The following is a 15,298-nucleotide window of genomic DNA, read 5'->3' on the forward strand; positions in this document are numbered from 1 at the left end:
GCAGCCCAGCTCCAGGTCGAGCTGTTGTTCACCATCTTAGCTGTAGAGGGCGCAGCGTCACTGGCCCTCATGTGGGATCCGAACCACATGTGGGGCCCTGCTGCTCAGAGCTGGTGTCCCAAGCCAACTCCTAACCAATTCGCTACTCGGCCAGCCCTCTTTTATTTTCTTTAACTTTAAAAAACCCCTCTTGGAATACTTACCTTTCTATCTTTTGGGCTGTTTGTGACACAGGAGTAGGGTCTCACAACACAGTGCAGGGGCCTCCAGGAGCCCAGGAATTTTTCACTGGATGACATTGCTTCCCCCAAATAGTGACAGGAATGGGAATCACAAAGTACCAGCAACTTCACATAGGTTCAGAGAGAGCTGTCCCTACTATATAAACCCTCTGAAAGAGCTGACGACAATTAGCCACTGACTAATGCCAGTCATCCTGTCATGTCTCTAATTAGAAGGAAATAACCACAGAGTTGATATAATTTGGCAAGATAAAGATTCCTGCTGCTACCTAAACGCCCATCAAACAAAGACTGCTTGACTTTTGAAGCGAAGAATTTGGTTCTTGTGATAGTACTCTTTGCTGAAGTTAATTTTCTTAATTTTGGGGAACACTGAGGACTGAATTATCATGACCGATAATTCCCCAGCTCTCAGTAACCCTCTGAACCTGCCGGTTTTGGTGGCTGATGCCCTGCAAATAGTAGTAGATGGCCATTTCTCTGGCATATAAGAGCCGCTGCTATAGGATCTGATGCTATTTATACCATTTCTCCCCCTCTAGAAACATGTTTACTGCTCAATAACTACACGCGAGGTGACCGAGGAGGAAGAATCAAGTGAAAAATCAGAGGCCACCTACATGACCATGGTGAGGATGATTCTGGGCCCAGCTAAGCCAGGTGTCTGGAAGTGGGAGGAGCTGGGAAGGCTACGGCAAACTCGTGGGTGTGGATGTGACTAGGTCACCTGGGGAGGTCACTCTGCCGAGGGCTGAGATTTTTCTAAGTAGTAGGAAAGTCAGAAGCTGAAACTCTGCTGGATAGAAGAGTAATCTCAAACTTGCTTTCATACCCAGTCTTGAGCATTAAGGGGCCTTACAGGCTAGAGGTGATTGAGTTTAGTGGGGGAAATGAGGCACCTTCACTGTGGTTAGGCGAAGTGTCTGCCTATCAGTGCAACTCTGGTTCAGCACAGCCTAATAAAGAGAGCACAATAGACCCTGGGGCAAGCGCTCTGTCGCAAGGGATTGTTCCCCTTTCTGTCAAAGGTCCCATCCAACTCTTAGATGTATTTTTTGTGTGTGACTTATTACGCTTTGACATAATCTAATTCAGCATGCCAGGAAGGCTGCATGCTGAATTCCGTATAATAATATGGAGTCTGATTATTCCTCTCTCTGTTTGCTGAACTCCTCAATGAAGTACAGCACCTAGAAAAGGCACTGGAGTGTAGTGAGCAGGTAGGGGTAAGAACCAAAGGAGGGAGCTGGCAAGGGACACGGTGCTATTTGTGGACTAATTATAGGCACCAGGCCATGAAGGGCGCAGTGTTCTGCTGGGTTCAGGAAGGCTGGCCTCCTCTGTCTGTGGGGGTGGGTGATGGCTTGTGCTTGTTCCTGTCGCACCAGCACTAAGGACACATGACTCCCTGGTGATTGCAGCAGAGAAAGTTTCTGCCAGGGAAGTGTGAGGTCAGAGACCTGGCCTGGTTCCACCGAGTGAAACAGTAGCTCCACTCTGAAGTTGTAGTTGAATATAGTCACCTCCCCCCCACATCCTTCTGCCATTATTGCCATGTGATACTATAGTAACTGCCAGGCCCCATCCTGCCTCTTAGAGACCTGCTGATACAGCTGTATTGTGACTAATGCTGTGTGCCACTCAACCTGGGTGACAGTGTTTGCAGAAAGTCTGTGATATAGAGATACTATAGGAGTGAATTGTCTTCAAAGCTACCTTTCCCATGTTCAGTGCTCGGTGCTTGTGATTTAAACTCTGCCGAAAACAGCACCTCTGTCCTCTTGAAACGGATCCAATAAAGCGAGCATGATGAGAGGCCAGGGCCACAAACTCAGAGGCCTTCAGGGGCTGGTCAGGTTGTTTTAAAACACTATGTGCCAAGTTAAATAAGGCTATGGGGGAATTCTGAACTTCAGGCCACTTGTTTGAGACCTAGGTTCAGAGGTGTTATCTGATAGGGAGCAGGGGTAACATAGAATGTTTGATTTTTGTTGTTGAATTGATTTAATCTACTTAAATGAAGGCAGCACCATATTGTGTCCCCTTTCTGAGGTTGTATAGCACAGTGGTTAAGATCAAAAGCTTTGAAGCTGGACAGACCGGGTCTGAATCCTGACTCTGACTTAGAATGATCTTGGGCAGGTAACTTAGCTTCTCTGAGCCTCAGTTTCCTCATCTTTAAAGTGGGAATAATAAGAGTTGGCTGATTGGCTCAGTTAGTTAAGAGCACAAGCTCTGAGCAACAGGGTCGCTGGTTCAATTCCCACATGGGCCAGTGAGCTGCACCCAAGCTGAGCTGCCAACAGGTGGCAGGATGGCTCAGTGGTTAGAGCCTGCGATCTTAGCAACAAGGTTGCCTGTTTGACTCCTGCATGGGACAGTGGGCTACACCTACCCACAACTAAGATTGAACATGGCACCTTGAGCTGAGTGGGCACGAGCTGCTGATAGGCAGCTGGATGGTGACTGGACTTGGAGCTGAGCTAGCTGCACCCTCTACAACTAAGACTGAAGGACAACAACTTTGCTGTTCCCCTCCCCCAATTCCCCAATAAAATCTTTTTTTTTAAATGGGAATAATAATACCTACCTCCCAGGTGGTGAGGATCCAAAGAGATAGTACATGTGAAACTCAGAATTGGGCCAGATGGCTAGAAAGAGCTCAATAAGTGCTAACTATTACGGTTGAAATACTGTTTACAAATGCGCTTTGTTTCTTTCCTTCCCCTGCAGCACCCAGTCTGGCCTTCTCAGAGGTCAGCACCAAATAACTCACTTGAAAAAAAGTCAGCTGTGGGAATACCAAAAACAAAGCAAGACTTTTGAGAAGGAGAGCTCCCTTCCTCCTTAATGGTGGCAGAGACTCTCCTCTGTGTGTCCTGAGTCGCTGTACCAGCTATTGCAGAACCCCCGTCCTTCCCAGTTGTCCTCCCGTCTCCCTGGTTGGTCAAAGGGCTGAAGATGGAGGGTTCGGAGCCTGGCAGAAGATGGAGGAATCGGCCCTAATGTGGGGGACCGTGGACTTGGTCCCTCTGGAGTGGGACACTGGCCCTGGGGACCCTGGCTGAGCTGCCGCAGTGGCCTCAAGCACTGCATCAGATCAGACCCTCCACTTGGGTGGCATTCTTCGTGCATGCATTACTGGGAAGAATCACAGAAATAAAAACCAACCCAAATGACTCCTTTGGCAAATTATCCCTAAATAAATGTGGTTTGTGGAAATCGTCCTGTTTTGATATCCTGGCTGAGGGGCCTGTGGAGTGTTGGTGAGGAATTTATAGTCAGGAACTCCTGAAACAACTGAAGTGACTGGAAGAAAGCCATACTCTGACTTAACACGTTGGGGTCTGGTTTGGGTCCTGGGAAACTTTTGGGGGTTGGAAGTAGGGTATGAATACAGCTCTAGGATTAACCCAGTGCTTCTTTTTAAAAAAATTTATTTATTAAATTATTTTTTATTATGAAATACACATTTTTTTAGAATTAGTATCAGCTGTACAACACAGTGCAATAGTTATACTTTTTACCCCTCGAAGTGACAACCTCCCCTCCCCCAATCCGCCACCCCATTTCCCCCCAATATCATACATATCTATTACAATTCCCTTGACTCCACTCCCACACTATACTCCACGTCCCATGACTATATATATGTATATATATATATTCAATTATAGTTGACATACAATATTATACAACATCAGCTTCAGGTGTACAGTGCAGTGATCAAGCCTCTTCCCCATCCATGATGCAAGACATGTGACCACCTGACACCCTACAAAATATTCACAACATTATCAATTACATTCCTCGAACTGTCCCCCATGTCCCCATGGCAACACTGCAGCTGCGTATTTATGCTATCCAGCCCCCTCCCTCTCTCCCTCATCCCCACCCCCAACCAACAGCCATCAACTGCACCCCCACATCTCTGAGACCACCTCTGTTCACTTTCCTCGCCTATTCAGTTTTTTAGAGTCCACATAAAAGTGAAATCATATGGTATTTGTCTTTCTCCGACTGACTTATTTCACTTAACATAATAGTCTCTAAGTCCATCCATATCGTCCCAAATGTTACGATTTCATTCTTCTTTATGGTAGAGTAATACTCCATTGTATAAATGTACCACAATTTCTTAATCCAGTCGTCTACCGATGGGCATTTCGGTTGTTTCCAAGTCTTGGCTATTGTGAATAGCGCCGCAATAAACATAGGGGTACATATATTTTTTCGAATTAGCGTCTTGGGTTTCTCTGGATAGATACCCAAGAGTGGAATTGCTGGGTCATACGGTAGTTCCATTTTCAGTTTTTTGAGATACCTCCATACTGATTTCCATAATGGCTGCACCAATCTGCAGTCCCACCAACAGTGCAGCAGGGTTCCCTTTTCTCCACAGCCTCGCCAGCACTTGTTGATTGTTGATTTATTGATGCTAGCCATTCTGACTGGAGTGAAGTGGTATCTCATTGTGGTTTTTAAACCCAGTGCTTCTTAATCCCAGCTGGGCATCAGAATGGCTGGTGGCTCTTTGCTGGTCTTCACCAGAGGCATCCTGGAATTCCTAGGTGGAGCTTGGACATTTGTCATTTTCAAAAGTGACACGCGTGGGTTGCCAAAATGGACTGCCTTCAATTTAACTCTTGGACTGAAATGTGAGGTTTCTATACTTTTTGGTTACTTTTGTAAGATTTAAAAGATTAGCTTTTAAAAATCCTTTGGTTCTGAGCTCCTATTTCTAGCCTGGGCTCAGCTCAGGTCTCCTCTCCGAGACCACTGCAGGCCCTTCCTCATTCTCTGGAGCCCATCTTTCCCACTTAGCTATTCAGGGCATGCTAAAGAGGTCTTTTATGGTTCCCTCCTTTCTTTTTTTTTTAAATTGGGGAATTGGGGGAGGGGACCAGCTAAGTTGTTCTTCAGTCTTAGTTGTGGAGGGCGCCAGTCGCCATCTGGCTGCCTGTTGGCAGCTCGTGGCCTCTAAGCTGAAGGTGCTGTGTTACAATCTTAGTTGTGGGTGGGCATAGCCACCATCCCATGCGGGAGTCGAACTGGCAGCCTTGTTGTTAAGAGCGCATGCTCTATCCACTGAGTCATCGGGATGGCAGCTCAGCTCAAGGTGCCGAGTTCAGTCTTAGTTGTGGGTGGGCGTAGCCCACCATTGAACAGACAATCTTGTCATAAGGAGCACGTACTCTCACCAGCTGAACCATCCTGCCACCTGTTGGCAGCTCAGTGGCAGCTCAGCTCGGGCGCAGCGTCACTGGCCCATGTGGGAATTGAACCGGTGGCCCTGTTGCTCAGAGCTTGCACTCTTAAGCTAACTCTTAACCAAATGAGCCACTCGGCTGGCCCTTCCTGATTTCTTATACAGTTACAAGTGGAGCTGCAGTTTTTTAAAGACTCTTCTAGCTCTCCAAACATCAGGACCCTCTCATAACACACCCATTGTTGACTTCCTTGTTTAGCAACTATTCTTGGGTCTCCACTTGGAGACCTGTAGCCTATTTTTGTTCTTGTTCAGTCATAGCTAAAAGTCATTAAATGTTTCCTTCTTACCTATTAGCTCTAAATAAGGAATATTTACAGTATGTGTAGTGAAGGCACTATCCTGTCCAAGACATACCAGTGAGGGGACACATAATGACATGATCAGTAAAAGGGGGAGGAAGACTCTTTCATATCTTAATAGTTCACAGAGAGGAAGTGGTTTCATTTCTGGGCTATTAAGTAACATGCTGTCTTGGGCTAAGAGACCGTTTTCCACTTCCTCAAATATTGTCAGCATGGGATGTGAATCTTCAGGATACAGAGTTAGGTGGGTGGATGGTGGTTTCACATCTGTCCTGGGTCAAAGAGCATTAATTGGGGTAGCAGTTGTAGAATGGGCTGAGCGGCTTATCCACACCCTCCTGCAGAGGGCGTTTTGATTGTGGAAGTGTGGGCACTCGAGTTTGACTTGCCCAAATTTGAATTTGATTCATTCAAAGTTTGGCTTCCATTCTGGGTTTAGCAGTTGTAAGTAACTGAGGAGGAAGAAGAGGAAGCGCACCTCTTTCCCTCAACCCTACCACTCCCCGCAAACCTTTCTCTTGCATACAGGATGGAGTAAAAATTGACAGTGGAAGTCCCCAGATGTCAAAGACTAATTTTGCCTAAAACCAAAGCAGCCCTGCAGGAGACCACGGAAAAGACCAATTGCTCCCTCATGCCTTTCTCCTAAGGGTGGTTGTCTATTATGTAAGGAACATAGAGGCATTTGGTGCAGGGAATGGGCTTCAAGGTCAAACAGGCCTGGCTCAAAACCAGGCTCTGATAATAAAAGCAAACAAACAAACAAAAAAAACCAGGCTGTGCCTCTTACTTTCTCTTCAGTATTGCAAAATTTACTTCAATTCTTTGAGACTGTTTCCCTGATAAATGAAATAGAGACTTATAGGATTTTCTGTGATTGGGCTAAATGAGATTGTTTAGGGACGAGTGCCTGGTCTGAGTCCTCCATCCCTTCTCATGTGTTTTTCCCCTGTTGGACTTGTCTTCTGGTGTTTCAGTCCCCATCTCTTGTTACTTTTTATTTCTGTGTGCCAGAAGTCCTTTAACCCCAAATACCCACATCCCTCTTCTCATCCAAAGAGAGAGGAGGCTGAGCTTAGGGAAGGGCTTTGCATAGCTCTGAGGGGTGACATTCTGAAGGGCAGGAAAGCTACTGGAGATGGAACAAGTTGGATTTCCTTGCAGTAGATCCTTTAGCAAGCAGTTTTGTTACTTGAATTTGTGGTGTTTTAAGTCCCTAGGCACCAGATGCTCCCATATTCAAAGGCTTCCAGAAGCACACAGACTTTTGCCAACTGAAAGCAGCCTAAGGGTGGAGGGTAGGGCCACTCATGAGTAATGGTGAACCTAATAGCATCAGAGTTTGGCTATCGGAATTGAACCTAGTCCAGTCTGTTCACTTGGGATGTGTAGAAGATGTGCCTTCTGTAAAAGGCTGCAGCCTTTGGCCAGCCCTTTAGTCTTTTGTTCCTCATTGCCACCCCACTCTTTTTCTCTTTTTGGCTGGTCTGTATGCTTACATGTCTACAATGGCAATTTTGTTTTATAAAATACTGTGTGTGTGTGTGTGTGTGTGTGTGTGTGTTCGTTTGTGTTTGGCAGGGGTCATGTTGCCACGGAATTAGCTCAGTTACTTAGAGCCAAAGAACCTTAGGTTGCAAGTTTTATCCCAACATGGACCCGTTATTCTCTTACTAAGAGTAAACCAAATTTCTCAGGACTACTGATCTGTCTTAGTCAGCTGGTTTGCAAATGTGGTCTGGTCTTCCTCAAGGGAGATCAGGCAATCTGTGACCACTTCTGTAAAATACAACTCAAAACATCTCTTCTTTATCAAAAAGGAAGGGAACTGAGTGTTTTCTCAGAAAGCTAAGCCTTTCTGATTTTATAGATGGTGAGAGTAATAGGGATCTATCTGTCCCAGGACTTTCAAAGCGCCTGTCTGAACTCCACTTCATATGTTCATGGCCTTCTGAGTTCAGGTGCCATCTTGTCTTCTCATCCACACCTCCCATTTTCTTTTCCTGACAGGAACCTTCTCTTCCATACGCCCTTGTCTGAGCCTTTGCTCTTGGTATTCCTTTGCCTGGAAGGCCCTTTCCTTCTTGCCTGCCCAAATCAATATTCCTTTAAGGTCCTACTTGAGTCCGACCTTGGCAATCTCCTATTTCTCACATCTTCCTAGATCTCTCTACACTTACCAGGTTTCATCTTCTGATGTTCTCTAGTTATTTTATAAGTGTGAGGCTTTAATTTTTCCCCGAGCTCTTAAGCTCTTAGAGATCCTGCTTTAGATCTTTTCCGTGAGCTTTGGCATCTGACCCCATGTAGGACAATGCCTTGTTGAATGGAGTTCCTGGGAGTGGAGTGGAACAGCGTGCACAGGGAGGTCCTGGACCTGGTTCCCAGTCCCAGTTCTACCACTGTGTAAGGCTGTGTATGGTCAGGCTGATGGAGGTTCTGCCCTTTCCCTGGTTGTAAAGCACATCCTCTCATTCTCTTCTGCTCAGGGACCAGCAGAGGCCCAGCACAAACTCAGAAGATTAAGATACAATCCCTGTCCTTAAAGAGCTGCAGTCTAGTTAGGGAGGTAGAAAGTGGAAACAAAATGATAATACTCTCTGACTCCTGTTAACATGGAGACTCAAGAAATGCCAGATGTACCTTTGTTTCTATCCCTTGGTTAATGGGATTTTCCTCCTCATGCTGTGTTGGGAGTTTATATATTTGTCTCCCTATCTAGAATGTGAGCTCTCAACGGGTGAGCTTTGTCTCATTCATTTCTGGATCTCTAGTTTCTAGCCTAGTGTCTGGTACATGTGGGGCATTAAGTAGATATTTGAATTTGTTAAATGAGGGACTTGATAAACAAATGAGTGAATGTAACCAGTGCCACAGGAGCATGCAGAGGAGGTATGTAGAAGATAAGAGGTTGGTGACTTTGTAGCAGATTATTGAGGAAAGACTAGGAGCTTGTTCAGCAGGCATGAGAGGAAGGGCATTCCTGGAAGAGGGAACTGCAAAAGCAAAGACAGCAGAATGTGAAGCCTTATGTGGGGTAAGAGAAACCTCACCTGCTATGGAATGGCTCGAGAAGGACACGGAGCAGAGAACAGAGGGGAGAGAAATGGATCCCGACCTCCTTGTTCCTGAGCAGGCTGCCAGGTGTTCTGCATGTCACCTCAGGCCAGCATTTAATCCTAAACTTGCTCCTGCTTACCAATCCCTTCTCCCCAGCCCCCCAAACCTGGCTCCTCATTGTCCCTTGCTCATGAGGTGCAATTAATGTTAGTTGAAGGCAATACTTCTCAAACTTTAATGTGCTCAAGAATCACCTGGAGATCTTGCTAAAAAGGCAGATTGTGATTCCTTGGGTCTGAGGTGGGACCTGTTACTCTGCATTTCTAAGGCGCTCCCAGGTGATGCTGATGATACTGGTCTGGAGACCATACTTGGAGAAGTGAGGCTTTAAGGTAAACGTAACTAGGGAGGCTCTCTGTGGCCTCAACTAGGCATTCCAAAGGCCAAGAAAACGACCTTCCTTTGGGTTATTTGTAATACTGCTTCTCCCAGTAGGGCAGGTAACTGAGTGTTATCTAGTAAAATCTGCAGACACTGGGTAGAAATGCCAAAAATAGAGCTTCACTCCCCAAATAGCCCATCTTTGATATTGGTGTCTTCAGTCTGCAAAAACACCTCTTTGAGTTTCTGCTTTCCAGGTTTTTATTAGTTCCTAGGGAAGACTTACTCTTTTGGAGCAAATGGGCATCTGGAGGCCCAAGTGAGCCGTGGGGGAGGTTCTGGGGTAGCTCTCCCTGTGCCTCACACTGGGAGGGTAACTCACCCCTGATCTAGCACCTTCTGACCAGGTGGGCTGAGTTGGACAAAGGCTATTTTAAGCCACATATCTGGTTTCTCTTAGTCAAATGCTGGATAGAAGCAGAGGAACTTCTGTATCCATTTCTTATCGCAGGTGTCCCCCAAATAGAAGCTTCTGGACCCAGTGTGAGATCAAGTAAGTTGCTTCCTTGGGCCTCACAGGCACTCTCAGCTACATTTTAAAAAGAAGGAGGCCGGCTACGTCAAACCAAAACTCTCCAGCTGACATATTCCTGCAGCAGCATGGGTGGCTGTGCTGCATCCTGGGACCTGGCTGAGGGGCTCCCGGCTGATGCCAGCCTACCCCTCCAGGCACACCAGCAGATCTGGCCACTGATGGCGGAGGAGGAGACCTGGGGCCTGAGGGCAGTGGGGACTGAGTCCGGCTGTTGCGAGTGGAGGACACTTTTCCCTCAGGCTGCCCCTCCTTTTCTTCCCTGATTTTCATACCTATGGACTATGAGCCCTTTGGGTGATCCAGCTGCAGCCAGGCTCTAGCAAAGTGACAGAGGCACTTTGGAGACAGCCTGTTCAAGATCCAGGTGTGGACAACCTCCTCTGATGTGGTGGAAAGCCACCGAGGTCTCCTCACCACCCCCCTGCCTTCAGCAACTGTCGCCAAAATCTGGCCCACTTCACCCCTCCCCAGCCTGGAACAGCTGCAGCGGCCTACACTAGATTTCACTACCTTCATCATGATGCCTACTTTCCCCATTCCCTCTCCTCATTCATTCATTCATTCATTCATCCATTCAGGGGTGCCCTTTGCGGTTATGCATCACCTGTTTATTGAATGTTTGCTCTGACCCAAGCACTATGCTGACCTCCCATTTTGTTTCTCCATGCCCTGCCCCTTAGCATCTTCTTTTACATCACATGCAGAGGCCCCTTGTTTACCTATCCCAGTCCTCTCTTCCACGTCTACACAACCTGAGGAAGGTCTTATGGCTCCTCCCCTTTGTGATAGGCAGTGTGGAATACTGGAAATACCCAGTGTTTTCCTCAGACATCAGTGAGAAACCTGGCTCTGATTTTGCCCTTAATTCCCATGTGTAAACTTGGGTATATTAAGTCCTGTCAACCTCCATCTCCTCCTTTGCAATGAAAAAAAGAAGAAGAAATCACCTATCCCAGGGTTACAATGAGTTGAGGTATCACAGGTAAAGTACTTGGCGCAGAGTTAATGCTCAAAAATATTATTTGCTCCCTCCGATGCATCAATGACCCATCACAAGTACATGTGACTGCTGCATGAGAACCTGTGTTCTGCTTAAATGTCTCCCCAGAAGAGTGGGGGTCGTCACCCTATCTGCTCAGGGCTGCTGTGGTACTCCACCCCAAGTTCTCCTACTTGTGGTATTAGCCTATTTTTTTCATCTTTTTTTCCAAAAAAAAAAAAAAGAATATACACAACAGAAGAAAAAACTGTAGAATGAACACCATGTACCCATCACCAGTTTCAGCAGTCAACAACAGTGTCCAGTCTAACGTCACCTGCCTCTCCTACCTCTTTTTTTTTTTTCTTCTGGACTATTTTAAAGCAACTTCCAGTCATCATATCATTTCATCTGTTGATGAAAAAAACCATCCAGCCTAAGAGAAAGCATATAAAAGTTTATCTGAGCCAAACTGACGACAATTGCCAGGAAGCAAAGTTTCAACAGATTGAGAAAATGTTCTGGAAAATGGTGATTTTGCAACTTATTTTATACATTAGAATCAAAGGAGGAATGTTACATGAAATCGACTGGTGGTAGATTAAGGGGGTGAAAGAAAGCAAAGCAGGGAAATCTCTGGGGTTGGATAATAAGTAGAATGCAGAGACACACACTTCTTTTACATTGGTGGGTACAGAACAGCAATAGCATTTTACAGCACATAGAGATAGTATTTGGGGAACAAGATAACAATGAGGGGTTTTGTAGATTCCTGCTCTGGTGTGGTGGGTTGTGCCCCCTGGGGGGTTCTGATAAAAGGGATTACTCTGACCTTCCAAGGGCGTGTTATATTAGATGCAAAAAAGACAATGGGCAGACTCACTTAAGGTAAAGATTGACCTTTGTCAAGGAAGCTACAGTCCAAGGATGTGACTCCCCCCCCCCCCCATGGCCCACCTTAGTTAGGAATTTTTATGTTCACACCATCTTCTGAGGTCATTTTCAGTCTCCTGAGCTTGTCAGGTTTAACATGTGGCCCCTTTTCTGTCCTCACACCTATAAGCACTCCAGTGTGTATAACAGATAAAGACATTAAAGAACATAACCACGATATTTTTATCATACCCAACAAAATTAAGAAATTTTCATTAATTTAATACCCACTCCATATTTATTTTTTCCCAATTGTCTCAAAAATGTCTTTTTCTGTTGATTTTATTCACATTACATTCGATTGTGGGATCTCTTAGGTGTTTTTACACCAGCTTGACATATTCTGTTTTCAGTGGAAATGCTAGAAAAATGAGGAAGTCCTTACTTCCCGAAAGTCTCCCAGCTCACTTCCCTGAACTCTTTCCAAATGACAAAAACAAGTATCTCCTTTTTTGGGGGTTTGTAAATGACAAAAGGAGTTCCCTCCCCCACCCCCTTATAGAAGCTTTGAAATAAATGGGTTCCGCTTTCAAAACCCAACAATCATTCAAGTTAGTAAGAAAGGCTGGATATGCTTTAGTTCTTTTGGAGGGTAAACATTCCCAGGGAACTGTGTTCTTTTCAGATAGACTTTTTTATGCCCTCCCACCTACCTTTTGAAATCCAACAACCACAAAATTTACTCCATCCCCCTTTTTTCTCTCCCTTACACACTCCCTCTCTCGTTTTAGCAGGAACCTACAGGCCGGCCATATTAGAGAGATGGAAATAAAGCTTCCTTAATATTGTATGTGTCTTTGAAGTACATCCGTGCATTATTTTAATTTTATTTTTTTTTACATCTAACCATTCCTCCCTTGTAGCCCTTGGCCCCTCAAATCACCCTCTCCCATATTCCGACTAACATCTCAGTTTCTGAAAATGCACAAAGATGCCTGGCTACCTCGCCCTGCCTTCAGTCTCACGGGGCTCAGTCTCTTTTTCTCTTTGGGTAAGTTAGACTGCACATCTGCATGCTCCTGAGGGTTCAGAAGTGCAGCTGCAACTGGAAGAGGATGGCGGCAGGGGGCAGGAAAGAAGGTGTTGCTGGAGGTTCTCTTCGGCGTCCTTGGGAAGGGAGGTGCTGGAACTCGGGGACTGCATAACACTGGGACTACTTGGTCACAGAAATGCTGAGTGTTGCTGACAATTGTCAAGGGAGGTGATTTTTGTTTGGATTTCCCTGAAGTGGACCTATGTGCATGTGTGTGGCTGGGGGAGCGTAGATCCATCTGCAGTTTCCTCATGGTTTTTTTTTTTTGTTTGTTTTTTGTTTTAAAGCTGCTGCAAATATGGGGTCCTGAAACTTAATGCTCCCTTAAGGGGCTTCTTTTGTGAACCTTGATCCTTGGAATCTGGTAGATTTAGGATATTAGGAGACAGTGTGCAGGGGGGCTGGGGGCAAAAAGTTGAGTCTGGGTCTGGCTTCCTGGAAACCTGCACTATTGATTTTTGAAATGTATGGGGGAAGTGGGTGGAAAGCAGGCTTGAGGAAAGATCTCTGGATTGCGAGACCTGCTGCAGCAGACACTGATGGAGAAGGAACCTCTGGCTTGGGCCAGATGGAGTGGAGAAGGGGTCAGGTGAAGGGATCAGAAAAAAAAAAGAAAAAAGAAGGAACCCACGGGCCAAGTGAAGCTGTGGCCCTTTAAGAACTGTCCAGCCCAGCCTTGCAGACTGCCTTGTCAAGTGATCTAAATGTTGTTTCAAATTTGACCATTCATAGGTTTTCTGGTGGGTTGGTGAGCTAGAGTTATTTGCAAGATTTTTATAAGTAGTTTCACCCTTGCTCGTAAACGTATTCATTGTTGATATAACAACTGAGGGTCAAGTCCAAGGATTGTCAGTGAGAATATTATTCCCCATCACAAAACCTCTCTCTCTCTCTCTCCCTCCCTCCTTCTCCCTCCCTCTCTCTGGTGCTGCACTGGATTATCTGGCAGGACTGCTAAACAGGCAGTGCAGAGCCCCCGGAAGCCTGCATGATGAGGCCTATTAGCTTTGTTGAGTTATTAACAACAGAGCACGAATGTCTGGCAATACAAAGAGCATGCATGCGCCTGAGTCTGACCTGGGTTTAAAGCCACTTTGTCATTTACTTCATATCCATAGGCAAGTTACTCAACCCCGCTGAGCTTCAGTTCTTTCATGAGTAAACTGGAGAAGACCTACTGCCTGGGTTTGTGTGTGTGTGTGTGTGTGTGTGTGTGTGTGTGTGTGTGTGTGTGTGAGTCTGGCACATAGCAGGTACTCAATAATAACTAACCTTTTTGAAAGCATTTTATGGGCTCAGGCGCTGTATATCTTGTTTCGTCCTCACAGTAGTCGGTAATCATATGAGGTAGATAGTGTTATTACCCTCGTGTTACAGATGAGGAAACAGGTACAGAAAATTTAAGTAACTTGGCCATTAAGGTCACATAATGCAAGTTTAAGGTGAGCTGAGATTTGAACCCCTGTTTGTCTGACTTCTGCATGTTCTTAATGGTTGAACTCTACTGCCCCCAATGTTCAAGAAATCTCACTGCTCTGTTAATCTAATTGATCAAAGAATCTCAAGTGCAGGCAAAACCCTGAGCGAATGACTTGTGTGTAAGAAGCCGGGGATGGAGGACAGGTGGCCTCCTTTGGGAGTTAGGGATAGCTTCCTGCGGGAGGGAGGCAGCCTTGTGAGAGCCTTATCTAACCTGCTGAAAGGGGCTCGGTGACCGGTGACGGGGTGTGGCTTAGGGGAAGTTTTGGGGTGAAAAGGTCAGCGTAGGGCCTGTGAGGTTTTTGATGGGAGGAAGCTAAAGCCTCTGCACACCTGGGTGGGGAGAGGATGCGGGAAGGGGGACCTTGAATTGTATTGGTGCTGTGATGAGGCACGCCCTGGCATTCCCAGACTGAGGGCTGAGGCGGACAATGGACCTTTGGGCGTGGTAGCAGCATCAGTCCTCAAGATGGAGGGATGCTACAAGTGAAAAGGGAGGAGACTGTCAGGGGCTGAGTTTGTGAGGATGGCAAGCTGGGCAACCTGCTGTGGCAAGAGCATATAAACCAGTTTTTAGCTAGAAACAATCCAAATGATTGGGCTTCCCTAGAGTTTTTCTCGAGACTGTTGGCTCTGTGGTCACCAGCCTGGTTACTAAAGTCTGGGTTGTGACAGGGGAGGCCTAGAAGAGGAGTCTGGTCCTCACTCAAGCCCACTGCCCATATCTGTTGCTGGGGACAGGGGCCCAGACATGGAGGAGACAATGCCTTCCCTTTTATTGAGTGCCCACTGTGTGTCACATACTGTTTTGGGTCCAGGGTCACCACGATGAGTAAGAATTTGGCCCCCAGAGCCTCCGGAGGGACACAGACACATAAACAAATAACAATTCAGTATCGTATGTGCTGTGATAACAATAATAATAATGATAATAATAGCAGCTAATCTTGTTCGAGGGCTGACTATGTGCTAGGCACTGCTGTGAGCTTTATACAATAGTCTAAGTTAGTTAACCTCACAAT

At 46.0% G+C, this 15,298-nt stretch overlaps 2 protein-coding genes across 2 annotated transcripts in view; both read left to right on the forward strand.

Moving 5' to 3' along the window:
• JAML (junction adhesion molecule like) overlaps positions 1-3,455 on the forward strand; it is a 35,220-nt gene extending 31,765 nt beyond the window's left edge. Inside the window, exons 11-12 of the mRNA XM_019647397.1 lie at positions 785-871; positions 2,976-3,455. Coding sequence (XP_019502942.1) covers positions 785-871; positions 2,976-3,068 — 180 coding nt within the window. The 3' untranslated portion in view covers positions 3,069-3,455. The remainder of the gene's footprint in view (positions 1-784; positions 872-2,975) is intronic.
• A 9,021-nt stretch (positions 3,456-12,476) lies between these two features.
• The window catches only part of SCN2B (sodium voltage-gated channel beta subunit 2), a 12,892-nt gene continuing 10,070 nt past the window's right edge, over positions 12,477-15,298 (forward strand). Inside the window, exon 1 of the mRNA XM_019647504.1 lies at positions 12,477-12,755. Within this exon, the coding sequence (XP_019503049.1) occupies positions 12,686-12,755 (70 nt within the window). The 5' untranslated portion in view covers positions 12,477-12,685. The remainder of the gene's footprint in view (positions 12,756-15,298) is intronic.

This window comes from Hipposideros armiger, unplaced genomic scaffold (assembly GCF_001890085.2).
Source record: "Hipposideros armiger isolate ML-2016 unplaced genomic scaffold, ASM189008v1 scaffold_111, whole genome shotgun sequence".
In the NCBI taxonomy this organism is placed as follows: domain Eukaryota; kingdom Metazoa; phylum Chordata; class Mammalia; order Chiroptera; family Hipposideridae; genus Hipposideros; species Hipposideros armiger.